Source organism: Gallus gallus, chromosome 9, assembly GCF_016699485.2.
Source record: "Gallus gallus isolate bGalGal1 chromosome 9, bGalGal1.mat.broiler.GRCg7b, whole genome shotgun sequence".
NCBI lineage: Eukaryota > Metazoa > Chordata > Aves > Galliformes > Phasianidae > Gallus > Gallus gallus.
The window spans coordinates 19,673,392-19,700,728 of NC_052540.1; the positions used below are offsets into that span (position 1 = coordinate 19,673,392).

The following is a 27,337-nucleotide window of genomic DNA, read 5'->3' on the forward strand; positions in this document are numbered from 1 at the left end:
AATACCATTCTCCAGAATATCTAGTTGCTCTGGTTTGAAACAAGCTCAGCTGATCTGAGGGCTCACCTTACCTTTTGCTTTCAGATCCACCAAATCCTTCATCAGATCCATGGCTGCAGTTGTGCTAAATTAACCAGCTCCTTTTCAGGATTCCTCCTTCAGAAAGACCTTGAGTTGCAACATGGGGAGTTACTATGAAATGGTTTAAACAAATGTTTGTTTCTAGTTTTTTTTATTTTTAAACCAACAAAATAAACCACAAGTAAGGGCAGTTGCCTGATTCATTTTAATCTTTCATCCCTTGATTCTGTAAGGAAACTTTATTTAATATTAAAAGTGGAAGCATACCTACATTTGTATAAACTGTTTTTGAAGGAGGATTTCAAGTGATCTTTATGCCCATCCTTGGATCCCACCTCTCTTTTAAAAAGCACACAGGTTTGAAGTGTAAATATTTACAAGAGATTGAGTTCCAAAATCTCTTCACGCGTTATAAATGAGTGCATATGTGTACATATATGTGTGTGTATATATATGTGTGTGTGTACACATGTATGTATATACATAGGTATGTAAGAAAAAAGGTAGGAATTGCTGTAACAGGGTAGTTAGGATGTCACAATAGTTTTCTGTGTCCTGTAACCACACTCATTACTTTTATGTGAGCACATACAATGTGAAATGCACAAATGTTTGAAGACAAGCATTGGTTATTTTAGGCACCCAGCTGGGTGGGTGCACAAGCAAGTTGCTTGGGGTAAGTTGGGGCATGAGCTTATGGCACCACTGGGACAGAGAGATCCTTTGCTGATGGTAAAATAATACATTTGCTCACTCACTGGCTAGAAATGATTGAGAATTTTTTGGCAGTGCTTTTCACTCGGGAACTCTTTATTTCTCACCACTGAAACATTTGGTGGGAACATGCCAGTTTCAGTGAAACTTCTGTAATAAAAAGATTGTTTTCAGGCTAGAATTGAGAGGGAGTGTGCTCTGACTCTGTGTCTGAGAAGGGGACTTAACCCTAAAGTCTTCGTGCGTCCAGAGAGCTCTAATTCTGCTCATGGCGTCCTGTCCTTTTGGAGAGACAAAACAAGCAAACAAGAAGAGGCAACAAACAGAACCTGCATCTGAATTCTCTTCGTGCAGTCAGGAAAACTTCTCACATGTCGAAATGATTTCTTTGTACCTCAGCACTCTGTCATGAACTTTGCATTGGAGATTTGGCTCTTGATGAATGAGCTCTCATCCTTAAAGGCTGCTGTGGAAGAGACTTAAGGACTTTCCTGAAATGTAGAAACCAAAAGGCTAGACCACAGGCACCATAGGGGATGTGAGGAAGGAGAAAAGAGGAGATCTTTGCTCTCCTGCCTCTTCTTTTGGGTTTTATCACTCATTCTAAAGCCAGTTGCTGCAGACTGCCTGCTCTTGCTCGAGCAGGAAATGCAAATGGAGCACACCTGCCCAAGGAATCCACAGGCTGACTTGGCTCTTCAGTTCCATAGGCTTTTTGGTTGGTGTAGGAAAGGCTGAAGGCTGAAATAAAGAGCACACATCAAAGAGGTGAGAGATGGCTGCGCCCTGCCTTTCCACAGGCACTTGTACCACAAGGTTGCTCCTCCAGAGTCATTGGGGAACTCCTGGTGGTAGCTGAGCTCGGGCTGGATGGAATCCTGCAGATCACTGTGCAGGTGAAGCATCACCTGCTGGGAAGGTGCTGGGGAAGAAAAGGCTGAACAGAGTGTGCTCATGTTATGGTGAGGAGTGCAAATGAAAGAAACAATATAGAACAGCAGATGGGAATATTTTAGACGATTTCTGATGGCATTTTGAAAAAGGCTACTTGGTAGTGCAAGACTACGGGAGAATGGAACTTGAAAATATGTTGGGGATTTAACTATGTTTGGAGAGTTGATACCCAGTCTTTTGGGATTCCTTAGTAGCAGGTCTGAGCAATGGTACCTGTACGTACCTCCTAAACTGATGCAGCAGGCTGTGAGGTGTGAGTGATTCCTACCCGATGTGAAGAGAGTGGAACCCACTGCAGGTGCAGTCTGCATGTGCCCTGTATTGCTATCATATATTGCTCAAAGTGCCTTTTGATGCAAACCCCAACAAACTGAAGAAACTGTTCTCTAACATTGTCTTCCTCCTTAGCACCACTTAGAAATAGTTATCACATCAAATTTGGATATAGTCTTACCACATTCTTCAGTACATTTATGCTCTCATAGTAATGAATGCTATGCAAAAAAAATTAAAATACATTTTTCAAAGAGAATAAGGAAAGAATGTGGTTTATCTCAGCCTCAAACTCAGACTGAAGGGCTGCAACACAGCAGAATATTTGCTGTGTGCTGGAGAGCAAAGCAAGACAGGAAATCAGGCATCTTTTGAATTATTTGTGAATCTCAAATTCATCTCTGACAGAAATCTTAATTTCATGTTTAATTTTAATTGATTGAAAGTTGTATTTGTTTATTTATTTACTCTGGACAGTTTTTACTCAGACTTTGATAGTCTTAATTCAGCCGGCAGTGGAGGATTGGATGCTGTGTTCTGTTGCAATAAGCATGCTACATCTAAGCATCATTTTCTCCTCCCTGTTCTCTTAACTTTTGTTCTGTTGTGATGTTATTTGCAAGTAAGCCACAGCAGGCATCAAATAAAATGCTTAATTAAAAGATGTTATTGGAGGTCCAATTTAGGATCAAAGATCACACGCTATCAGAGATTCAGTGCCTCGATACAGCAGCAATAGTTGCCTTAGAAATAGGCAGATGAGTTAGATTAGATACTCATTCATTTTAGCCTGTTTACTTTTTCTTAGCACTCATTTCAGATATCGTAAGCTGTGAGAAGTTTTCGGAAGAAGTAATGATTTTTAAAGTGAAAATAAAAGGCTTCTGGTTTAAACAAACCTGATAAAAAATTTGGAGGTAGGAAAGTGAGACCTTTGGAATAAATCTGACCAAAAGCATAATAAACACTGACTGCAAGCATAATCCGAATGCTCACATAAATCTGTTTGTTGTAGCAAACATTTAGTCTAATTTAATCTTTGAATGTATTACTGCCAGAAAGAAAAGACTTCACGGGCTCTAATGCGTTAGTTACTCAAAAAATTCAACTTCAGCTCTTGACGCTGATAGTATTCCCCACTGAAAAGACCAATTTAATTATCTTTGTCATCCATCTCAGTGAAGTCTACACACGTGTATTATTTACAGATCATTCTTCAAGTGATGTTACCATCGGGGCACAACAGCAGAGGGAATTGGAGCTCTGGGAGTTCGGAGCTTCTGGTGCTGTACCCAAAGGGAGGAGAGGGCAGTGTGAGCTGCTGGTAGTGCTTCAGCTGCTGCACGGCTCCGATAGGGCACGGGGGACCTCCAAACAGGGCTCCCGAATGTGTCTTTACCACCTGTTCACCTTTGTTTACTTCTGAATTACTTGAATTTTAAATTGCTCAATCTAAATGTTTGGTAGAGAACAGGTTTGGTTTTTTTTTAATTCTTCAATGCTGTGCTTAGAAATTATTCCAACAGTTCTTCCGGCTGATAAATAACTAAGTTTCTTTGTACTGCATTTTAACTCTCAGCCAGTACGCGCAGAATGTTATCACTTTTAATACGTTGCAGATAGGGAAGGTGGAAACGTGGTTTTAGAGCTGCTTTGAGCTGCTGCTAATTTCCATTAGTGTCCCGGCCATTGCCTTTTGCCGTCTGCACGCGGCCGCACTGCATCGGTGGGGTCTGCCAGGAGGAGCACTGCAAAGCTTCCTTCCATCCCTGTGGGTCCAAACAAGCTGTTATGGGATGAAGTGCTGGACAGGACAGCAGAGCAGACCTATGGCTTGTTCTTACTAATCTCTGACATCTTTCCTGCCAGTTTTTTTTAATGACTTTCCATTTTTCTTCCGTACCCCAAAGTGGCTTTAGAAACACAGGAGCAATGCAAATAAACATGTCCAAGTCAGTCTAATCAGGCGTGCTGCTGTCAGAACTTCATTGTTCTTCATTATCCAAAAAAACCCTCCAAGTCAGGGAGTAAATGACAGCAGTCCGGAGGTGCATTGTTACTTCCTGGCTTTCATATCAAAAGAGATATTTGGGAATGCTAACATAAAGCATAGGTTCCAAAAGTTGGCACTTGGTACTTGTGTTCAGTCTTGGGAGAGAACACGGCTTTCAGAAACAAACTCAGTTTAAACATCCTTATTTTCAATGGAAACAGACATCTTGTTTAAATTCAGAGGCAAAAATCCTGGGGTTAAGTGCAAGACCCACAATTCAATTTGCATGTTGAGTAATCCAGACTGTAATAGCAGCTTTGTCATGTTAAGGTTAGGTCTTTCCTGTGGCTGTTCAAGTGGGCTCTGAAGACTTTTTAACATGTTGCAGGATATTGAGGGGGGAAAGTCTGACCTCCATCCATTTGTTCAGACACACTTCTGCAGGTTTCATCACACTGCCCGTGTCTCACACGTGGGACCTTGCTGAGGGCAGGATAGGTGCCCAATTGCCTACACACAATTTCATCAGGAAAGGTGTATGATTTATTGCCCTGTAAAGGGCTTTGACACGAAGCCTATGGAAAGAACTATATAAATGCCAATACGATATAAAACGTCACACAAATACTTTGCTCATTAATTCCGACCCTGTGCTTTTGTACTGGAAAGAAATGGGAGTGAAATATGAACGTGTTCTTTATGCATTAAAGGGAAAAATGGGTTTGTGGATATTATAAAGGCTGATATGTTAACCTGTCTTTGCAGTTCCTTTAAAGAAAAGCAGAAGGAAGCCCTCTCTTTGCTGGCAGTGCTGCTACGAATGAAAGCAGATAAAGGACCAGCAAAGAGAAGTCCCACGTTCTTGCTGACAGTCCTTGGTCAGATCCTGCTCTCACTGATACAAAGAGCTGATTTTATTTCTGACTTCTGAAATTTCATTTCTTTCAACATTACCAGCCAGAAGCTTTTCTGCTGTCACTCCATTCCAGCTGTCCCCTTATATTTAGTCATGTTATCTCACTCAAACAGTGTGATAGCCAAAAGCTTCCCCAGCCTCCGGGGCACTGAGCAGCCTGCTCTCAATGCAGTCCCAGCAGAAGGAACCCTCCCAGGAGAGCAGTGCTGCCCTGTTGCAGCAACTTGGTCCTTGTTACACCATTTCACTGTGGGTAGTACCCAGGAGGCTCCAGTTCCAGCACCCAGCCCCCCCCCCCCCCCGCTCATTCCTTCTGCAGAGCAGTGGGAGGCTGCTGGGGTGGGGGATCCAGAGAGCTCCCCTCCTCCTGCAGGTTTTTTCTCACCTTGCTCAGGCATTTTGCATAGGGAGCCAGCCTGGCCCTCCTGGTATCAATCACCGCTGTGGTATCAAATCTTCTCCCAGCACAGTGGTGCTTCTTTTAACCTGTATGCGTCAGCTTTAACCATTGCTGAGTACTGGGGTAGTTTACTTCATTCCTTCATTTTTATTTCAGATTGCTTTTTGGATTCCTTTCTGTGTTTCTCTGCAATTTTGATTAGTTCTATTTCTGCTTTTAATAGGATGTTCACTTTCGACTGATCTTTGCTGGCATTTTTCCCTTTTAATTTGTCATACTATTAATTCCCCACTGTTCAATGTTTTGTCTACATTCAGAACATGTTTGTTTTTCTCTAGTGGCCTGTAATTATTTTCCCCTCCTCCTCTTTGTTTTTCCTCCTACGTCTCCACTGCTGCTACTTTAGGAGCAGGACAGACTGAGGATAATCCCTTGAGGATGTGAATATAGGACTTTTCTGACCTAAAAAAGAAAAAAAAAAAAAAAAAGCTTTAAGTCTTTGATAGGAGCTTGGCTTGAGGGCACCAGTTGTACCTGTAGTAAACTGAGAAATAAACGTTCAGGCTGCGATGCAGGAGCTCTGCTGCGTGTTTGGGGTTGGCCTTGCCGTCTCTGCCTTCTTGTAGAACATTGCTGAGCCAGTTCCCCGCGAGAGGGGCTGTCTGTGCCTCTCGTGAGCCTCTTGGAGGGCTTTTGGGATTTCCCTGAAGGCTAGATGTGTGGTTCAGACCTCCCTGCGTGTTCCCTAGAGACAGAGTCCTCGGTTTGGTCAAGCTTGCCTCTGCTTTAGATAGAGACGTTTCCAATGTCATTTTCGGCAGGTCAGGATAACTCCAGCTCTACTGAAAATTCAGCGCAAGCCCTATAGCTGCGTTCATGTGCACGCTGCTGGGCTCCGGCCCCCCCGCCCCGCCCGCTCCGGTCCCCGCTCCCTGCTGTTCCGCGGCACGGCCGCAGGGGGGCGCCGCAGACCGCGGGGTGCCGCGCAGCGCGGAGGCAGGCGCAAGGCCTCAAGCAGCGGGCAGCTGAGAGCAGCGCCGGCTGCCGCTTCGCCGAGTGCTCCCCACAGACGGCTCGGGGGCTCCGCGCTCCGCCGTCGTTCGGTGCAGTGAGCACTGAGGGAGGCTTTTGTGTGTGCAGCGCAGCGCAGAATAGGAGGCGAGGGGTAGGGGGGGAGGAAAGCGGTCGTAAGTAGGTTTGTTAAGGAATCCGGTAAGTTATAGGAAGCAAAATTAAATGTCTGGTGCTTACACGACGGAGTATTTTACAAGGGAGAAGGAAACTGTGCAGAAAATGCATGTGCTTTTATTGTTGGTTTTCATTGCCTGTATTGCGGTGGATGCTTTATGCTATGGAGAGCGAGTTTAATTGAACCAGATCGCTGATTTCATATAACAGAGGGCATGGGGGTTTTGTTTGGTTTTGTTTTGTTTTCGGAGTTAACCGTTTCGGGGACGAGGCGGCCAGGACCGCGCTCTGCAGCCGCCAAGTTCGGAGCCAGCAAATAAAAACACATTACATGAAAACAAACACCGAGCGCAGCTATCAAAGCCTCCATCTCTGCCTATTATTTTCCCTTGTATTTGGACCTTCTTTTTTCTTTTTTTTTTCAATCGCATCTGTCGCTCCCAGCCATTCCCAGGACCGCAGAGCAGAGCGGACAGCTTCCATGTGACCACCTCAGCACGGGAGGCATTTTCCACTGGGAAACTTCGGAGCGGTTTTCTCCCTTCCTTTCCTTTCTGAAAAGAAAACGTGCAGTCTTCCCAGCGATTAAAGCTGCCGTGTTTGTCTTCAGACTTCTCGGGTTTATCCAAACTTTTGTGTGTGTGCGTGTGTGCCCCCCCCCTCGGCGCAGTTGTAAAGTAGCCCCATCTAGCAATGATAAATATCCCTGTTGATCACTTGATTGATTACCTCTCGGAAAGGTCACGCGGGCTTGCAGTAATTTCCTTTTGCCTAAGGCTCCCTTTTCACTTTTACTCCCGCACGACAGCTCCAAGTATACAGGATCTTTATTTTTTATTTTAACCCCTGAAGAGCTCCCCGAAAAGAACGCTGCGGTGAAAGCGCGGAGGGGAGCAGCGCTGGGAGCCCCCGGCTCTCCCGGGGCTGAGGATTCGGATTTAAACAACCAGACAAGCTATTAATTTACCCATGCTACCCAGGGTCCTGAACCCAATTAATTTCTAATAATTACAGCCCAAGGGGGCTGGAGAGATCCCTCTGCCTCTTTCTAGCCGTGCCACTTCGTGGCACTGAGGTCAGCGTATAATAATAAAGTGTGTATTTTGAAAGTGATCAGCAGAACAGTGAGTTATTGCAATGAATGAAAATTGTTTCCATTTTGGCTAATTGAGCCCACGGCTGAAAGCCGGAGTTCTGAGACTAAATAAAGGGGACTGTTTCATTTCAACGTGGGCTGGAAATCCCTGCGTTGCTTTTCGGTCACCCAGCAAGAAGCTTAATTTCTTAACAGCGAACCTGAAATCAAGCGTTGGGTAAACAGTATTAATAATTGCATTACAATGATTAAATTAATCTTACTGGTAGCTAGGAGAATATAGATTGAGATTGAATAACGTGATGTAAAGTTCACTGCACAAAGACAATGGCACAACAAATACCTCGATGAAGAATTCCAACTTTTCTCCAGGCGGGCTGCGGGGCTCGTTCAATTAGAATGTAAGGAAGAGAAAATTTCCTGTTACGAGGAATGCGCCGAACCCCGGGTGCGAGTGGGCGCTTTGGGTGTCCCGGCGTTTATTAGAAATCATATTATCCCTCCCTCCAAAAATAAAGGTTTCTCTTTGGCGGTGGCAGACGAGCACCGCTCGCATCCCCGCACGGGCGGCAGCCGAGGCTGCGGCGGCCGCGGGAACGAAACGGATTTCCCGGGGGGTTCTCCGGGACCTTCGGGGGAGGGGGCCGAGAGCGGCGAGCCTGGGGCGGGCGGCACCGAGAGCGGCCGGGGAGGGGGCGGGGGGCGGCCGGGGGCGGCGAGGCACCTGCCGGGCTCCCGGGGCCGCTGGGACGGCGGGCAGGTGGTGGTGACGGGCGGCGGGGTCAGGGCTGCGCGGCCCGGGAAAGCCGCAGCTGGGAGCCCACGGGTGTCCGCCGTGGGTGCCGCCCGCCGGGCTGGAGGGGCGGCCGCGGAGGCGGCTTCGGAGGGAACCCCGCTGAGAGTGGGAAAGGGAAGGAGGAATTGTCCAAAATCGCCGGGAGTTTTCGCGTCTCCCGGAGGCGCGGATCGGGCAGGGGGATGTTTTAGGGTCACGCTCGGGCGGCCCCGCTCGGAGGAGCGCTGCTCGCGGGCACGGTTTGGGGTCGAAAAAATGCCCTGTCCCGAGCGCAGCCCCACAGCCCGGCCCCGAGCGCCCCTCGGAGCGCAGCAGCTCCCCCCGGCCGGCACCCTGTGGGGAGAGGGGCACGGGTTGCACCCCGCTCTGCGACACCTCCCTACAAGAACGATAGTGATAATAATCACAACAAATCCAAATCACCAATTAAAAACAACGACGGCATCGAGCGCGGCTCCGTGGGGCGCGCTGTGGTCCCTGAGCCGCTATGGGGGAGCAGCGCGGAGCAGCGCAGTCCCCGACCCACGCGTGGGGGGATCGCGGGAGGGGTGCGGGGGGCTGCGGACGGCAGCCGGTGGGGGAAGGGGCGATGCTGAGGATTTTGTTAAAACAAAAAGTTGAGTGGCGTGTATGTACTGGCGCAGCACCGAGTCTGAAAGATTGTAATTTTCTTTTATGGTGTCTGGCAGGATTTGCAACAGATATTAATGGGAACATAAATAGCGCATGGAAGGTATTGAACAAAACTGTTTAATGCAAGGAGGTTGTACCAGAAGAAAATCTATACGTAGTTTGGATTGATTCGTACCTCGGACATCGCTATCCCCTAAAGGAGTTCCCAATTTCAGAGAGCTCCCTCTTTGATTGGCAAAGCCTGTAATTAAAACGCATGAGAGCGGTCGGCGTTGCTGTTCTAAAATCGCTTTTTCTGTCCAACTGAGTGGAGTTCAAGGGGGGGAACGTGTGTGCGCCGGGCAAGTATACGATGTGATGAGATGCATACATAATTAAACATAATCAAATATCTCTCTGCCTATACATATCCAGAGATCTACGATAATTGCGGCCGTATGAGAATAAACTATTGAAACGTTGCAAAATCGCCAGAGCGGCGTGAATATGTCGTAAAGTTTAAAAAGAAAAGAAAAAAAGAAAAAAAAAAATAAAAAGAAAAAAAAGGAGGAAAGAAAGAAAGAAAGGGGAATAAAAAGCCAGAAAGAAAGTGTCATTCCTTCCACTCCGGCCCTGCCCGGCAGAGCACGGATCTCCCGCTCCGTCCCTGCGTGGGCAGACAGCTGCAGCCCCACGGCCTCTGTCCCGCACCCGGCGGCGGCTGCGCGCGTCGTCCCGGCCCGGTCCGGCCCCGGTGCCGGCTGTCAGGGTCCCCTCCGGCGGTGATGGATCGCTGCAAACTTTTTTTTGGCGGCGCTGAAATGTAGAAGAGCGGGGGGGAGCCGCCCGTGCGCATGTGCGAAGGTGTCCAAACTGACAATGCTGGAGAGATAGCGAGCCGGGATTGAGAGAAAGGGAGAGTGTGTGTGCGGGAGAGGGAGAGGAGAGAGGGAGAGGGGGAGCGAAAAAGGAGGAAAAGCTCCGGGAGGAAAAAAAAAAAAGCCCCCCCCGCCCCCCACGCCGGCATCGGCCGCGGGACTGGCAGCATGCGATCCAAAGGCAGGGCGAGGAAGCTGGCCGCAAGTAGGTGCAATCCCCCTTTCTCTTGGCTTTTCCCCCTCGCTCTCTGCCATGTTGCATAGACGTGTCTGGTGCGGCGCGGAGCTCCCCGCAACCTGCAGCATCCCGGCCCGGCCCGGGGGAGGCGGCGGGGGCCGGGGGGCTGCGGCGGTCGGAGCCGGGGCCGGGGCTGGAGCCGACGTGGGGGCTGCGGGAGCCCGGCGGGAGGTGGGGAAGGAGTTGAGGAAAAGTTCAGTGGCGAGCGCTGGAAGTTGCTGCCGCTGCCGGGGGCTGGAGGGGGGGGATCCGAGAGAGAGGGGGGTGCGAGAGGATCCGAGCCCTATAGTGGGCGCTGTCGGCCGTCTGTAGGGCTGGGGGCCGCGGGGGGGTGGGTGGGGGGGTGGGGAGGTGTGTGCGTGCGTGTGAGTTTGTGTGCGTGTTTGTATTTGCGTGTGCGCGCACCGAGGGGCGGCCGTAGCTCGGCGAGCCCCGGGCACAGGTAGTGGACGCGACCCCCCGCTTGCGTCCCCCTCTAAAAAGCAATATTCACCCACGCGATATCCGCGCGGCGCGGGACAAAGCAAAAGGAGAGGAGCGTGGGAGCGCGACACGCGTGGGGCTGCGCGGGTTTTGCGGCGGCTGCAGCCTGCGCGGGTCAGCGCGGAGAGCGGAGCGGAACGCCGGGACTGTGCGCCATCCCAGCGCTTCTCTGCTTCGGCCGCTCCCGAGGACCCGGCCGTCCACGCGCGAATGCCGAGCGGTTCTATGACTCGCCGTACGCTCGCTCCGTCCGTTTCTCCTTAATGATAGGGATCTTTCTTTAAACGACAACATTTTCTTTTAAAAGAGGGACTCGACAAAAAAACTTCACCACCTTTCGTGTCCTATTTTAAAAGCAGCTGATGTCTTTATTTCCTCTGACACATCTGGGCAAGTTGCAGTTGATAGCCATGGCGATGGCAAAACAACAGGCAGGCAGAAAGACAAAAAAAAAAAAAAAAAAGTCAGATGAAATGTTGCATAAGTTGTGTGACGCAAAAAGCAGCTGCTTATTTACTCTTTATTTGTGAAGGAAAAAAAATAGACAAGCGTGGAAGCGAAAGATCTCTCCGGATCCTCCTCGGCTTCCCCGCGAACCGTAACAATAACAGCAGCAACCTGCGTTCGATGTGGCGATTTTCAAGCGGGCAGCGCAGCGCACTCGATTAGGAAACAAACACGCGCTGAACCCCGGGCTGTCCACCCGCTCGGTCTGGTGGCCCCGTGCTCCCACTACCCCCCCCCGCCCGGTGCCCCCCGGCCGCACTGTTGCCCGCCTGCAGAGCTCCAACTCCACACTGCGCCTCGGCTCCCGCTGCCCCAGCAGCGCTTTCCCCAAACCACACGTGTTGCGTTAATAATCCTTCGCTCAAAGCTCGCTCCGAAAGGGAATCGTGGTTAAAAAGCTGAGGTTATATCTATTTATTTTATTTTGCCTTCCGAAAAGCTCTTTCTTTTCCGCCGAATTGCGTCTCGGTTTCACGGAGAGCGGGAGCTGGGCTGGCGGCGACCCCTGGGCTTCAGCGGGGGAAGTTTTCGGCTTCTCGCTTCGTTCTTTCGGGGCCGAGAATAGAAAACTTTCTGCAGCCCTCGCCCTCTTCGGTGGCAAATCGCAGAGATCGGGGGCGAGAGCGCTCCTCAGCATTTCACTTCTGTTTTTTCTGCGAGTGAAATAAAACTCGCCCAGGCGCTGTGCCTGCCGCTGGTGCTCATCAAAGCGTTTCCCTCGCTATTCAAGGTGCGCATTTTCTCGCCCTCGGCGTAAAATGGCTAAAAAACCATTTTTGCGTTCCCTCCGCCTCGAAAATAATAATAAAAAATCAATCAGAAAAACCAAAACCGGAAAGAAGGAATGAAAAGTGAATATTTCAAAACTCCAGCTTTAAAAATACGGGGAAAGACGAGCTTTTGTGGAGGGCGGGCGGCTGGGAGCGGGGCTGCGGGGCACGAGGCTGCGGGGCCCGACGTGGGGCTGCGGGGCACGGAGTGCGGGTCCGGCCGGGCTCTGCCTCCCGCCCCGCGCTGCACCTGCGCGTGTAGGTGCGGGGCCGCCGCGCAGCCCTCGAGCCGCTGCTTTTCCCCTGCGCGGAGTTTCCGTATCCCCGAATAACCCCCGCAGCCGCAGCCCCGCAGCCTGCCCGGGGCAGCCCCCGCCACCCAGTAGCCTCATAAAGAGACAGAAGGTGATCAGATTAGGGGAACACACGGCGAGAGGGAGGCACTTGTTACTTTTACACTTTATCACCACTTTTTTACAGGCAATTTAGTGCAGCCAAGGTAGATCCAGATCCCTCTAACCATCTGAGATAGTAAAATAACACTTTCCTAAGTTTCAGCAGGTTTTCCTGCGCCTGTAATTTGCTTCAGTCCAGTACTTAAAAGCCTTGATTGAAAAACAGAGCCGGCAAGTTTATTTGCCTGTTTAAGACTCAGTCCGGGAATTTGTTTTCGAGTAGGGAGACGTTTGCCACGTCCAGGCTCCCGGCCCTCGTAGCGAGGTCGTTTATTTGCCATTACTTCGCCATCACCCACCCCTACCCGCGCCTGGACTGCGGCCGCCGCCCCGCGTCAGCGCTGGAGCCCGCGGCGGGGGGAGCCGGGCCCCGCTCCGCACCGCTCCGCTCCGCACCGCCCCGGGCACCCGCGCCCGCCCCGGCCCGGCCCCGCGGCACCCCGGCCCGGCGCTGTCCCCGGATGGCTTCTGAGCGGCGGGCTGCAGGACGGGAGGTGCGGGGGCCGGCCGAGACAATCCCATTATATGCCGGGCACATTTTCACGAGGCGCTGCATTAACCCTTTTCAGGATGGAGAGCGTGTGTGTGGCTTTCCCTCTTTCTTCCTTTCCCTGCTTTTTCCTGCTTTCCTTTCTTTCCTTCTCCCAACCCTCTCCTCATTTTATTTCCCTCCCTTCTCCCCTTTCCTTTTTTTCTCTCTTTTTCCTTCTTTCTTTTCCCCCCTTTTCTTTCTTCCATTCTCCCTCGCTTCTTCTCTTTCTTTCTTTCTTTCTTTCTTTCTTTCTTTCTTCTTTCTTTCTTTCTTTCTTTCTTTCTTTCTTTCTTTCTTTCTTTCTTTCTTTCTCTTTCCCTCTTTCTCTCTCTTTCTCTCTCCCATTTTCTTTCCCTCTTTCCCCCTTTCCCCCTTCCTTTTCTTTATCTTCTCTTTAATGTTCCTTCCTTCCTTCCTTCCTTCCTTCCTTCCTTCCTTCCTTCTTTCCTTCCTTCCTTCCTTCCTTCCTTCCTTCCTTCCTTCCTTCTTTCCTTCCTTCCTTCCTTCCTTCCTTCCTTCCTTCCTTCCTATCTCTCTTTCTCTCTTTCCCTCCTTTTATCTTTCTTTCTTTTTCTTTCTTTCCCTTTCTCCTTCCTTCCTCCTTTTTCTTTCCTCCTTTTTTTTCCTTTTTTTTGGTTCTTTTTCTTTTTTTCCCTTTTTTCCCTTTTCCCCCTTTCCCTTTTCCTTTCTTTTCTCCTTTTCTTCTCTTCTCTTCTCTTCTCTTCTCTTCTCTTCTCTTCTCTTCTCTTCTCTTCTCTTCTCTTCTCTTCTCTTCTCTTCTCTTCTCTTCTCTTCTCTTCTCTTCTCTTTTCTTTTCTTTTCCTTTCTTTTCTTTTCTTTCTCAATTTCTCGCTACTTTCTTCCTTCCCCTCACTCTCCCTCACTCTCTCCCTTGCCTTCCCTCCATTTGTCGCTCCTTTCTCCACCCCCAGCTCTCCCGCCCCACACCGCGCTCCGGCCGTTGCCTCCCGTCTCTCCCCACTGCCCCCGGCAGCTGCCCCGGCCCCGGCTCGGCCGCGGTGCGGGCACGGGAAGGGCGCAGAGGGCACGGTCGGGGCCCGTCGGTGGCACAGCACCGCTGGAAATGAAAAACGTAACCCTTGTTAATTAACGCTGTTTACATGGGGTACAAGAAACTTAAGAAATGTTTCTACAAAGGGGAAGGAACTGTTTACAAAACTCTTTCAAAAGTGTGACATATTGCTGCAGTTCCAGCACTAAAAAGCCAAACACACTTACACGCCTTTGAAGTCGGCTGGCTGAGGCAACATTATTTGACTCGGCTTCAGCTCTTGCTTGTGGCTATAACTAATGGCTTTTACCTATTTAGCGGCGGGGAGGGGCGAGGGCCGGGCGCCGCGGCCATTGGGTCTCTCGGAGCGGGGGTTGGCTCCCCGCCAGCCCTGTACAATGTCAACATTGAATATTTGAATTCCCAGACTCTATTTAACAACTTTCTAAATAAATAAACTCATTGTGTGTCTGTGTTTAAAATTATTTCACCTCTTTCATACAAGCTACAGCATCTTATTACACCGGCCTCTTAGGCTGCTTTTCCCCCTTTTCTCTCCAAACAAACACAACCAGAACTGAGCGTGGCTTTTTTTTTTTACTACCTTCTCCCTATTCCTTTCCTTTTGTCCCCACGGGTGGGAGCCGCTCGGACCCCTCCTGGCGGTTTGACTGCTGCCAAAGCCGTGTTCCTGCTCGGTTCAATATCCATCATCTCTGCCAGGGACCCATGTGAGTGCCACTGCTGTGCTGTGCCCTGGCCGTGCTCCATCATTCTGGCTGCCGGGCCACAGGCAGGCTCCAGGGACAGCTTTCGTTGTTGTTGCCATAAATGGCTATTAGTGTTCGTATTCACCTATTCACCCAGTTATTGACGTGCGTGCGTGTGGATGTGTCCATGCTCACTGTGTGTATATGCATTTGTAACACACCTTTCTGTTATTGCCAGTTACACATACATATATAGAATACTTATATATGTTTGTGTACAGACAGGTAAAGAAAATAACTAAATCCATGTACTCTCTGCAATTGCACTTACATATGTTCTGGCAACCATGACTCCTGTGGGTGCCTGTAGCCCATGCACATCCGTGCTGCCTCTGAACTGCTGTGGGTTTACATAGGGAATGCAGGCGTGGAGCTGACACACACAAGCCTATATGTTGTTCCCTGGCACGTTTCCCAAACACATTAATTGTGCACTTCCGTGGTGGAAGTATTCTCCGTTAAGTATTTATTGACTTCACATGTATGTAAGGCTGTTTGGCCAGAGGAGACATTTCTGGCTGTCTTGGGGAGCGCGGTCCTCTGGTAAAGCTGCTGGAGAGGAACGTGGAGGAACTTTAAAGGTCTCTTCCAACTCAAACAATTCTGTGATTCTATGACTCTAACTCTGTTAGGACAGGAACGGGGTGGAGGGGAGCACCAGCACTTACTGAAGCTTGGGTAAGGGCTGGGCAGTGGGGAGCAGTGGGTTCTGTACATCTCAGATAATGAAGCCGTGTCTGCAGCACTCACCCTGCTTTGCTGCAAACCGGTTTCAAACAGATGTACTGAAAGTTTGGAAGGGCCTGTTCAGACACTCAGGTTTCCAACTAAGAATTCATGATATTTGTTTATTTAAAATTTAACAAGATTTGCTGTCATTTTTGGAGCAGCTCAGTGCTCTTTTGCCATGATTTAATGCAGTCGGTTTTACATCATTGTAGTTTAGTTAGGCAAGGCTGGGAGCTCTGACATGAAAAGCAGAAGGAGGTTTAATCACACATGGCTTTTCCAACGAGCAGATACAGTGTAATATTACCCAGTAGACAGAGCTAGAGCTGGGCGAATGCAGATTAGAAATACAGTTTATATTTAAGTAGTGAAGGTATTTAACCATTAAAACAATTTACAAAGAGCTGGGTGGATTTCAACATCACTGGAATTCCTTTGTCTTAATTAAGGTTGGCTGTTTTTCTAAAAAGATACGGGCTAATCCAAACAGGAATTAATTTAGGGAATTCCTGTAGCTGTTATACAGGGGGGCAGAGCAGACCATTCTTCCTGGCTTTCTGCTTGGTGCACCTATTTAGAGCAGTGCTCATACGGAGATGTAGGCTCAAGGCTGGGATGACAGGAACACACTTAAAAGACCTAAATGGCCACCTAAAAAAAAGTGGTTCAGCACAGGAGCACAGTCTGGCTCAGAGGGAGCTGCTCTTTTCCAGCACTGCTGCTTCATGGTTGCATTGCATCTGTGCCCCATCCCTGGGGTGCAAAGTGAAGTTGCCAGGTGGGCTGTACAAGGATGGGAAGGAGAAGGGTGTGCATGATGGGTTTAGGGCACAGAGAAGGGGCCTGGCCCTGGGGCTGCAGCTCCCGGGTACTCTGCGATGCTGAGAACGGCTGTGAGCTGAGGAGCAAACCAGGACTTTGGCTCTTTGCACTGCAATTTTAAATAGTAAAATTAAATACACAGAATATAAAGCAGTGCTGCCAGTTGTTTGTTGGTTTTCTGCTCCCCTCCTTTTTCTGCACTCCTGGGCTGCAGAAGGGCAGAGCTCCTCCAGGGCTCTGGGAAGAACAGAGCCAGTTGGGAGAAGGGAAGCTGGTCTGCAAGGAATTTTGTATTTGGTGCTAAATGTGTAACAAAGAGAGAGAAATGTGAGCTAATCCAGCTATAGGAGCTGGGAAGTGAAATGCAATTCATTTTATTTCAGGCTTCCACAATGTGGTCTGTTTCAGTGAAGAATTATCTTTTAAACTGGGATATATGCAGCAACATAAAACCCTACTACCATAAGGGAATGTCAAAGTTTGATCTACAAAATAAAGGAAATTCAAAGTTAAGGCTGAAATGTACCACATGGCCTCTGCGTCCCAGAAACACTAGGAGGTGAGGTAGTAGCTGCAGGTAGGGGCTGAGCCTGAAGCCAGCCTGGATTCATGGCACAAGCCGGGATCTGTGCTGAACAAAAGGTCTGTGATAGTCCTGAGGCCTTCTGCACATCTGGGCTGATCCGATGTGAGCTTTGTGGTGGGAGGACTGCAGCACGGAGCTCGGTTTATACACTAGGAGCACTCTTTCCTCTTCGGCACCAACTGCTTTTGTTTAGAAAAATCTTATATTGGGGTGAAATTTTTGCATAGAAAAGAGATGCACATGAGTTCCAGCTTTATTATTTACATTTCTGTATCTTTTATCAGGAATTTCTTGTACGTCTGAATGTGCACACTCTGCTTTAGCCCTGTTCATACTCTAAATGTAAATTGCTGTAAAATAATACACAGCGTAGAAACTGCTGCACAACTGCTGCCCTCGCCCCCTGACCCCGGCCATATTCCGTTGCAGAGCGGCACTGCTCTCTTTTTGATTACAGTAAGTTATAAACCAGAAGAGCAAGGCTGCCATGAATAGGTTATTTTTGGCAATCGGATCACCGATTATGTATAACATTTCAAAAAATGTGAGTTCTGCCAGTTTGATCTCTGAGAGGGCTACAGAAAATGGGAAGCTTTGAGACCGCTGTAACATCATACTGTTTTGTCTGCTAGATATCATTAGATTACCAGAATCCTGAGAACTCCGTATCGACCAATCTAACAGAATTTCCCAGGTGGCTTAAATTAAAAAATTAGCGCTAAATATATTTTGTATAATGCAATTTATTACGGCTGTTTATTGTGTGCAGAGGGAGAATGTTTGGTTTCAGACCTTCCTGCACAACAAGTGCCCTCCTGCAGCTGGCGGGCTGTGCAGCCCATGCGGTGCCAGCCCAGCACAGAGCCTTGCTGTGCTCCGTGCTCTGCGAGCTGCAGGAAGGCAGAGCCTCACCCTGCAGAGCCATCAGTGTGCTGCACAGCAGCTGGGGCAGGAGGGCATTTTGGGTGCGGGGTGTTTTGGGGCAGTGATGCTTGCTAGAATGGGGGTAATAACGTGGTAGCAGGACTGAGAATGTTTTGTGGTAGTGGAACAGGGGGGCTGAGCTGTGCCCTGGGGATGTTTCTCCTAGACAAAAGTCAAAGGGGGACAGGGCTCACTGGGATGGACATGTGCGTGTCCAACTCCTGTTGCGATGCTGTGACAGTGAGCTGGTGGCTCCAGAAAAAAATCCTGCTCTCCCTGCTGCTTTTTTTCCGTGAGGATGATACACAGCAAGAGTGAAATCATTGCTCAATTAAAATAACCTCCATCCCCTGCCTCCAAGCTCCTTCACACATGTATTAACACCAAACTGGCACAGTCAATGGAAAAAGGCTTTGGGTTTTGGAAGCCGAGCTGGCTTAGTAACAGCTACAGGCTTGGACCCAGAGCCACCAATGGAGCAGGGTCTGGCCCTAAACCCAGCAATGGAGCAGGGTCTGGCCCTAAACCCAGCAACAGAGGGGGTCTGGCTGGGGGTCCTCTGCCTCCTGCTCCTGCAGGTTGCTCAGCAGCAGCTTCCCTGTCCCAGGGTGTGCCGACATGCTGAGGACTTGCTGGGTACCTGCTACAGCATCAGTGCACAAGGTCATCCCCAAGATCCAGCCTCATTCAGGAGTCATTCCAGCCATCTGGACAAAATACGAGCATTGCTGATAGGGCCATGGTGAGCTTACTCCATTTGTTCGGCCATCCAATGGAGTGGGGACAGACATGGAATGTGGTGCGGACAGGGGAGGGACCTACCAGCCTAGCACTGCATCTTCTAAACAAGTATTTGTTCTGCTTGAGGTGCCCAGTACCTCCAGCAAGTGCTGCTGTGTGTGCCCCATTATTGCTTCCCGCTTCATCCCCAACAAATGTGTGAAGTATGAGCAAGACCACAGAGAAAAGCTACCCCAAACATATCTAAACCATGGTTTGAGTGCCCACTGGTGCCTGTAGGTTTGATTTAAAAACCATTTAACATTTTGAGCACTGACAGAAATGATTAACTTCTCCCTCTTGAAACCCCTTTGCTATTTGAAGTTGATGTGGCCATTTTTTTCCCCACCAGATTTTATTTACTTGCACCTTGCTGAGGAATTAAGCAATGCTTTCTGTGAGTTTTAATCTTTCCATTCTCTTTGTGGTTCCCGTATAAAGGGAGAAAAGGAAACATGTTGTCTGGAAGTATTTTCAAGTGATGTTTCTATTTTACTCTTTTTAGGCTCTTGATGTATTTTTGGCTGGGGGGACTGGCATGAGGACTGGGCTAAGAATACACACCACAGAGAAGCGAAAGTGTACTGGCTCTAACTGCCTTATCGGAACTGCTTTATACTTTTACTGTCTTATTTTTGTTGTTGCTCTATCATGATAACAGTAATCTATAGCAATAATTAAGAAATGTTAATTTTAAAAGGAATAAGGAAAAGCTGATTCTTTCAGTTCTTATAGTGAGCAGTATCTAGTAGTCACTGACTGCCTGCCTAGGTGCTATGGACACCATGATCTTCCTGCACAAACTGCTGTTCAAGGTGCATGGTGCTGTGGGGAAAAGGAAGGCACCAGAAGCAGCCAAGGTAGCTGGGACGTGATGAAATGATGTGCCTGGCCATGAATGATGGATACTGGAGGTATCTGACGGAATAATACTCTTTGGTGTCTTTAATGTCAGCGAGCAGCTTCAGAATGAGAGAAAGGATGAAATTCCATGTGCTGGACCAGTGCCCCACTAGAAAACCCAGCTGAGTCTGAGCAAAAAAGGGTGGCACAGAGTTGTACCCAGAATGGGATGTAGAGAACTTCCCAGCCATGGAGCAAGGATGGAAGATTCCTTTCCAACCTGACTTTATTATTTATGATTTAACTTGAGTCAAAGCAGTGACTGCAGAACCCAGCCAGGCCTGGGTGCCCCTTTTGCTGGGCTCTGAGCAAACGTGGGCAGTTCATGCAGAGCTTGGTATCTAAGAAATTAAGTTCAACTTAATTTTCAGGCTTAGTGCTCTATATATGCAATTACAGTGTTGCTGGAGGCAGTAATACAATCCTGGGCAGTAGTGGTTGCTTTGAAGAAGATCCACCAAGTCTAGGCTGCATAGTGCCAGGCTTCCCACTTGCTTGTTGGTGGACATGCTTCAGTGTTAATCCCATTAGACCTCTCCATTTGCCATAAAATCCCCACTTTTTCTATTCCAGAATGCCCTATTATTTTTGGCAGTGGCCTTCACCTTGTGTGACCAACCTGGTCTAAGCTCCAAGAATCCCAGCAGCATCACCTCTCTCAAAGCACGGAGCCCTGAGGTTGGTGGGGAGGGGGAGGGCAGCTCTGCAGGTAATCCAGCCCAATAAACCCCTGGACTGCGGTTCCTGTGTGCCTCCCACCCCGTGCTGCCAGGAGAAGCAGGCAGTGCAGCCGGCAGTGCCAGCAACCAGAACATCCCCCAAGCCAGCAAGGCTTATTATGCTTCTTTTTAAACCTTTGCCAAGAAAAAGGGTCCATGCAACCTCCGAGTGAGGCTTCATAAGCTCAGTTTTATATTTGGCTAATTTGGAGCCAAACCATCATGGATTTTGCATAGAGAAATACCCAATGGAGCATCACAGACTGGGAAAAAAATATATTAAGGAAAGGGAGGACTGATAATTTTATGGCTTCCTTGAAGTTAGGCAGTAAAATGGGCTTCATTTAGCAATTTCCTTACTTCTGATTGCAATTTTGTTACCAGTGTAATGGTTTTAGATATAATTTTCTGTGAATATGGAGAAACTTTAGACACCCAGGCTTTGTGCGGTGCCACACTGCAGGTTCCACAAGCTGCATGCAGTGTAAAACATTTGGTTTTGGAGCAGAATGCTGGGCAGGACGTGATGGTGGCACTCGGATTTGCTCTTAAAACTGTGCTGAGCACGCATGTCCGGGCAGCCCCAGAAAGGAGTGGTAGGAGTAGTCCCTGGAAAGCCAACTGCATGGCATATTTTTTCAAGAATGAAGTATTTCTAATTTGAAATCCACTTAAGAGCCCAGATTTTTACAGGTAAAGTGATTGCTGTGATCTCAAAGCTCATCTTCCAAACCAGAAGCTATTACCATCCCTCGTCCCTTAGTCTTTTTGCCAGAGTGTGTGCAAATTCCACCCAGAACTTCTCTGGGATTAGGATAAACCTCTGCTATGTTTGCTCCTCACACGAGTAGTTATTTTTCACATAACTTGGTTCAACTTTTAAAAAATGTATTTTACATTGCAATAATTCTCACTCACTTTTCATTGGGAAGTCATTTACAGAAGGAAAACTAACCATGGGCAGATGTTAGCAGGAGCACTGCTGATACATGCAACATGTCCAACTGCTGAGGGAAGTGACTGTGGGTGAAGGAGATGCCATCACGACTTTGGCAGTTTGTTTATTAGACACTGAATTGTGGACATTTCTTCTTCCAGCCCTAACTGGTCTGAGGACTCAAATATAACCTTAAAATACCTTTTTGGGGTTTTGAACAGAATTGAAATCCCATCAGTGCTCAACACTATTTATGTAGTGTGAAGGAGAAACGAGAAAGCGCCATGGGAAAGGAAAAAGAGGGTGCAGAAACTTGAGAAAAAAAATGGATTTTGTATTCTATTGACTGTATTTCCTTTTCAGAGGGTTCCCTCTTGGTATCACAGCACATATAGAGAGAAGAGGAGGGAGCATTTGATGTCTTTTTGCTCCCTTTGTTTATGCACATTGTGCAGGGCCAGCCAGTAACCATCAGACCCAATCCGACAGCCTCCTGGGTTACACCAAAGGGAAGGGGCTCTCCTGGGCCAGCAGCAGTCACAGTGCTGGAAATAGGGCAGAGCTCAGCTAATGGGGTGAAGGTGCTCTTGTGCACCCCTGTGTGCTCTCTCCCTCCTGCAAGTGTGAAGGTGCAGGGCTGCTCTTCAGATCCCTGTCTCCCCTCCCTGCTCCTGATCAGCAAAATGGCCCAGAGATAGATCCAGCCACAGGCTGCAAGCTGGAGGGAGTGGTGTTGCTTTAGGCTCCCTGCCTGTGGGGTGACATATCAGGAGAAATAAGGCTGAGCCTGAACTGGTGCCGAACAGCATTGGAGAAGGCTGGGAGGCTGAGCTACAAAAATGAAAGCAAGGAATTTAACAGCAGTAAAAGAGAGGTTAAGGAGAGAAAGAAAAGGAGAGGAAATAAAAGTGATACGAAGGGTTAGAAAAACAGCTATGTCCAAATATTAACCCCTGCTGCTGCATTTGGACCCTATACTGCATTAATAGCAGTATGTGGTGAATACGTGTTGGGGTGGAAGACGATATTTAATTTCAGAAATTATCTGCATCATCTCAATACCGAAAACATCCAAGCAAAAGTTCTTTTCTGTGTGCAGCCCCCCCTTGGAGTGGCTTCTTCCCCTTAGCATGCTAAATCAGAAAGAGCAGCCCCAAAGCATGGTGACATGAAGGCAGTGGGAGGGCAGAGCCTGCACTGGGGCTCATCTGGCAGCTGGCCCTGGGCCCTGGCCAGCAGCAGATATGGGGCAACCTTCCCTCTGTCTGGAGCTGCTCTCGTCTCTGACACTCAGAAGTATAAAATCTTTACAGCTCTTTAAAATAAGGAGTTCTTGTCTCCCTGTTGGATGTCTGGATGCTCTTGGGATTGCATTCTTCCGTATGTGTCATTTGTTTCAGAGCGTAGGTCACCATGAGACAGCCCAGATCTTGATTTCTGGGAACATCTTTATCGGCTTGTTTTCACAGCCATATAATGACGTTATTTTATCTGTCCATCTCTTATACTGCTTCCTGATATTCAGAATTATCAGCACTACCCATCAGTCACTCCCGTGTTTTCCAGCCTTCAGTACCATCATCATCAGTTTTTAAGACTTTTTTTAATATTATAACTACACTGATCATGGTGGCTTTTTAATTTTTATTTCCTAAAATTATTTAAAGTCATCAAAAAATTCTGTTGAGATGCAAGGCCAGCTGAGGAGGAGCAGAAGATTAAGCTGGAGTTGTATTATTAACTTCCTGAGTGTTCAAGTAAGGAAAGGCTGTTTGTTCTTTCCTTTTTTTTTTTTTTTTTTTTTAAGTGATGTGGAAGAGTAACACATCTGTTTTCTTAATTGTTTACTGATGAGCTGGGGCTGTGCATCACCTTTCAGGAACCCAGGCTGCCCAGCTGCTTTCTCCCTGGGCTTGCACTGGGGTTTCTCCTGTTTTTGGACTCATTAGTGTGCTTGCACACCTTACTTGCTGTCTGGTCCAGGGTACAATGGGATTTAGGTGGGAGATGGGAGAGAGAGGATTACTTAATGCAAAAATAAAGAAATGGGAGGGTGCATCCTGCTTCCACTCCCCAGCTTCCCTTGCTCAGAGAGCCCTGTTCAGCTGCATCCCCCCCAATCAGGGGGAAGTTGCTCCATCTGATTAGGATGGGCCAATGATGCCTTGCACCTGCTGGGCTGGGTTGGGTTGGATGGTGTGGTGTGGGCAGGAGGTGTTTGGTGGTAGAGCTGCTGGCCTTGGTGTCTCAGGCTGTGAGTGCTTTGCCTTTGGGCTTTAGCACAGTGTGAAGCTGCCTCAGTTTCTCCTGTGCTTGGGGGTTTCTCCCCATGTGGTGTGCAAATCCTGATATGCTTGGTGGTGTGGTCAGAGCTGTAAAAGTGTTCTTGTGGTGTCATTGGAGCACTGGCATCAACAACATGCTCTGCTCCCTGCAGTTCAATTAAAGCCTACCAAAAAAAAAAAAAAAAAAGAAAGAAAAAAAGAGTGGATGTGCTCCTGATAAATATATCTAGATACACTTTTCTGCATTCTTCACTTATTTAGCATTGTGTTCACTGCTAGTGGTTTTTCCGTGTTGGTTTCAATGTGCAGAAGCACCAAAAGGACTTTTTCCCCTGTGTGCATTTCAGATGATGTTGGAGACGAGCTTGGGTTCAGGATGGCTGCTCTGTTCCCAGCATGGTCTCCTCATTCGCAGCTAAACACTGCGGGAATAGATGTTGGATATCACATCTTGTTCTACTTTCTACCATGGTCCTGAGTGCCAGCACCTCTGTTCATTCTTCTTCCAGTGCTATGGTTCTGCCATGTTGCATGTGATTCTCTCAATGCATGTAAATGTAAAAATAAGGGGAAAAGAAAGGCTTGTTTTTGGCTGCAGGTTCAGATCAACCATGATTAGCAGCAGAAGCCAGAGCTTCTTTAGTTTTGTGGTCAGCAATGTCTAGGAAGGCTTTGTGGGTGTTCTGAGAGAAGGCACCTCGTGTTTTGCTGGGCACTGGGAGAGCTGTGCCTGTTGTATTGTCAGCAGGACAGTGGTAGAGCAGCTTCATCTCATTCATGTTTGGTTAATAACCAAGAAAAGATGCGCTAGTGCTATAGGAAGTTCTCACAAAGCCAGACCACATCTGGGGCTGGAGCTGTGCTGATAGAGTTGGAGGTTTTGGAGAAGCATCCTTTGCAGAGGAGCAATCACCAAATAATCTCTGCAGTTCCTTGTGTTGACTGGGGGGAGTGCCTGAACCAAAACCCAGTGCTTGGTGTGTTTTGGGAAGACAGAGCCAGCTCTGTTCTGAGCAGTACCAGAAGTAGGAACCTGCATGTGGTGTCCATTTGCTGGGCTGATAGAAAACATGAAAACTCCCTTCTGGCCAAGCTGGGCATCTCTGTGAACAAAAACAGTGGATCCGTTTGTCTGATGTTAACAGATGAAACATAAATGAGTTCCTGTGCACTTTGCTGGCTCACTAATGGCACTTGTTTATAAGTGCTTTATGTTAACAGCTATTTGATGGTGCCCATTAGTTTTTCCTAGGGTAATGTTTTATAATAAAGCAAATGCTAGCCAAAAGCAATAGTAATACGATAAACAAAAAATCCAAATGCTGGGTGAGAAATGTAATGGAGCGAGGGCAGAATTCTGGTGGGAGTTTGGTTTAATCTAAAGGTTAAAAAATGTTATAATTTGGGTTTAAGTAAATTGGCTCTCTAGTCCCAGAGGTCTCGCTCTTGTAATTCTCGTGCCTCCAAAGCTTCCACTAATGCCGATGGGAGCCTTGGGCGCACAAGAAATGCGGGTTCAGGTACTAAAGTTACAGATTGGCTTGGACCAAAACCCCTAATCCAAATACCTCCAGCTTTTGAAAGCATTTGCCAATTGGATTTGAATCTGGACACAAACATTGTGGCTTGAGCTCATCTGAGCTCACTTACATCTGTGTAAATCTGTAGTATGGCTCCGATCCAGCAAAGCACGTAAATATGTGCTTAATTTGACTTCAAGGGGGCTATTGTGCGCTTAAAGCTAAGCATGTGTTTAAGTGCTTTGCTGGACTCAAGTCCAAATACATTGGAGTCAATGAAATGACACCGAATAGTGCGGTGTAAGTGAGATATGAAATGAACCAAAATGTTTGTGTTTCTACCTGGAAATGAACACGCTGTTCATATCCTACATATCCTGCATGCACTTTGTGTTTTCATCTCCCTGCACATAAGGTATTCTTTACGGTAACCTGTCCCTTCAATACAGTAAAGAAGAAATATACTTTGAATTTTCCTACTCTATTACTCATATTTCATGAAATGTGTTTGTATGCCAAGTGTCTGTTTATATATATTTATACATGTTGTTTCTTTATTGGTATTGGCAAAATACAAGAAGAAAAAAATATTATACAGTTAAAAACTTGTAAACAGTTTTATCCCTCATTTAAAACATTTTTTAAGAGTTTACCTGCCATGGTTAGGTTACTTCAACTTATTTTCAGTTTTGTTAGTCTGACCAATATGAGAAATAACTACATTGCTTTGTTTTTAGCTGCAAATACACACATCACCCTCGTTTACAATGTGACATGTGGATATGCCTTTATACTTAATAATTAAATGCTACTTTTGTACTTTAAATCTCCCATTTGGTGAGCTACATAAAGCTGCCAGTGAATACTTTCATGTGAGGAAGTTAATATTGGTGAAAAGATTATGTATTTCTTTTTTGACTGCTGCAGCTTGCTGCAAAGAGAACACAGAAGAGTTAATTGAGTCCAGCTCTGTAAAGGTGGCACAGGCATGGGCTGGAATGGTGAATTAAGAAAAAGAAAACAAAACACAACAAGAAATAGCACTTGTGTCTCTGTGATGACCACAATGCAGACAGACAAAGACAAACTGCATGTTGCAAATGTCTGTAGCTTATTAATGAGGTAATAGAAGCAAAATTAGGTATCAGCGGGGTTTGGCTCTGAATGAAACAGAGATCTTTTATCTCGGAGTTCTCTGTGGAAGACTCATAGGCTGTGATGTGGTGGTCAAGGCTGTGCCACTCTCTGCTATAGGAGTGACTGGTGCCATTGGAATTCACCAGCGTTTCCCACTTGGGGCACCCAGATGTGAGTCTGCTGGCTGGCTGGGGAGCGAGGAAATGTTTGTGTGGGAATCTAGGAAGAAAGATGCTTTTGTTTATTTCCTCTAACTTTATAGAATATTTTGCACTTAGGCTCTGTCTGGAGGGTGGGCATTGGCTTTTCTCCCAGCCAGCACTGGAGAGAAGATAGAAGATGATGGTTACAGAAATAATTCTGCCTGCCAGGCCCATCCAAAGCCCCTCTGCCTCTGTGAGATGTCAAAGCTCCCATTAACATTAACGATGTGGATTCAACCCTGGATAGGTAAGGTTTCCCTTTAAGAAAAAATCACTGTGGCCTTCAGCTGCACCATAAATGCGTTCAGTGGTTGTGAACAGATTCTGGTGCACGTACAGCCAAACCCCGAATTCCTCCTCAAGTGAGAGTCTGAGCGAGGATTGATTTCAGCCCCTGCTCTAGGCTATGCCTGAGTAACTCAGCTGATGGTGATGTCGGTGCTCCCAGTTCCCTTTGCAGTGTGTGCTCACTGCTGCTTGCCTGGTTGGGGAGACAGAGCCATCCTGCTGCCCCTGTCTTGTCCTTTTGCCTCTGTCCCACTGAGAGAGGTGATGCCATGGTGCTGTCCCGCTTGCGGGCTCTGCTGCAGGACCCTCAGCTCAGGAAATGCCCTATAAATCTCACTGCCTTTTGTTACCTGCTGTGGTACATGACTGATGGCTTAAGGTAAAGAATGGGTGTTTGAGGAGAGGGTGATTAACAAAAACATCCTTCTGTGTTTTCTGCTCACTTGCCATGACCAGTGCTCTCAGAAGGCAGGCTGATGTGATTTGCAGCCCCTCGGTCACTAAAGCGAGCGCATGTCTGCTTTGCAGCCTGGCACTCCCTTACTTCCCCGTTCCCTCCATGTCTGGTCTTGCAGGCCACTTTGATGTGATGTTTTTGGGCTGTGGTTCATTTTCTGGAGCCTGAGAGTGGCCCGGTGTGAGTGCATTAGCAAAGTGAGACTGCGATAAAATGTCTCTGCATCCTGCTGCCCCTTCTGTAGGTCAGGCTATTTGTCCCACCCAGACGGGGTGTCTGGCAGCTCTGGCGGTGTCCCTCGTTTTGGCATGGGAAAACTTGTTTTGTTTAGCACTGGGGAAACAATATGCATAAATAGTAATGCTTGAACCTAAACACT

The 27,337-nt window shown here is 47.7% G+C and overlaps 1 protein-coding gene and 1 long non-coding RNA gene across 14 annotated transcripts in view; one reads left to right on the plus strand and one right to left on the minus strand.

Moving 5' to 3' along the window:
- Positions 1-27,337, plus strand: part of MECOM (MDS1 and EVI1 complex locus) — a 322,351-nt gene that overhangs the window by 10,697 nt on the left and 284,317 nt on the right. For 5 of the 13 annotated variants that reach the window (XM_422804.8, XM_040706091.2, XM_040706085.2 and 2 more), the window contains exon 1: positions 8,455-10,106. The exons of the other annotated variants lie outside the window; for them this stretch is intronic. In XM_422804.8, the coding sequence (XP_422804.4) occupies positions 10,070-10,106 (37 nt within the window). In that variant the 5' untranslated portion in view covers positions 8,455-10,069. Of the gene's footprint in view, positions 1-8,454; positions 10,107-27,337 lie in introns of those variants that run through there. 13 annotated transcript variants of the gene reach the window in all.
- LOC107054130 lies at positions 11,534-14,186 on the minus strand. Its single transcript, XR_001468121.4, has 2 exons — positions 14,126-14,186; positions 11,534-11,920 (listed from the first exon to the last, which is right to left on the minus strand). It is a non-coding gene; the product is annotated as an uncharacterized LOC107054130 (long non-coding RNA).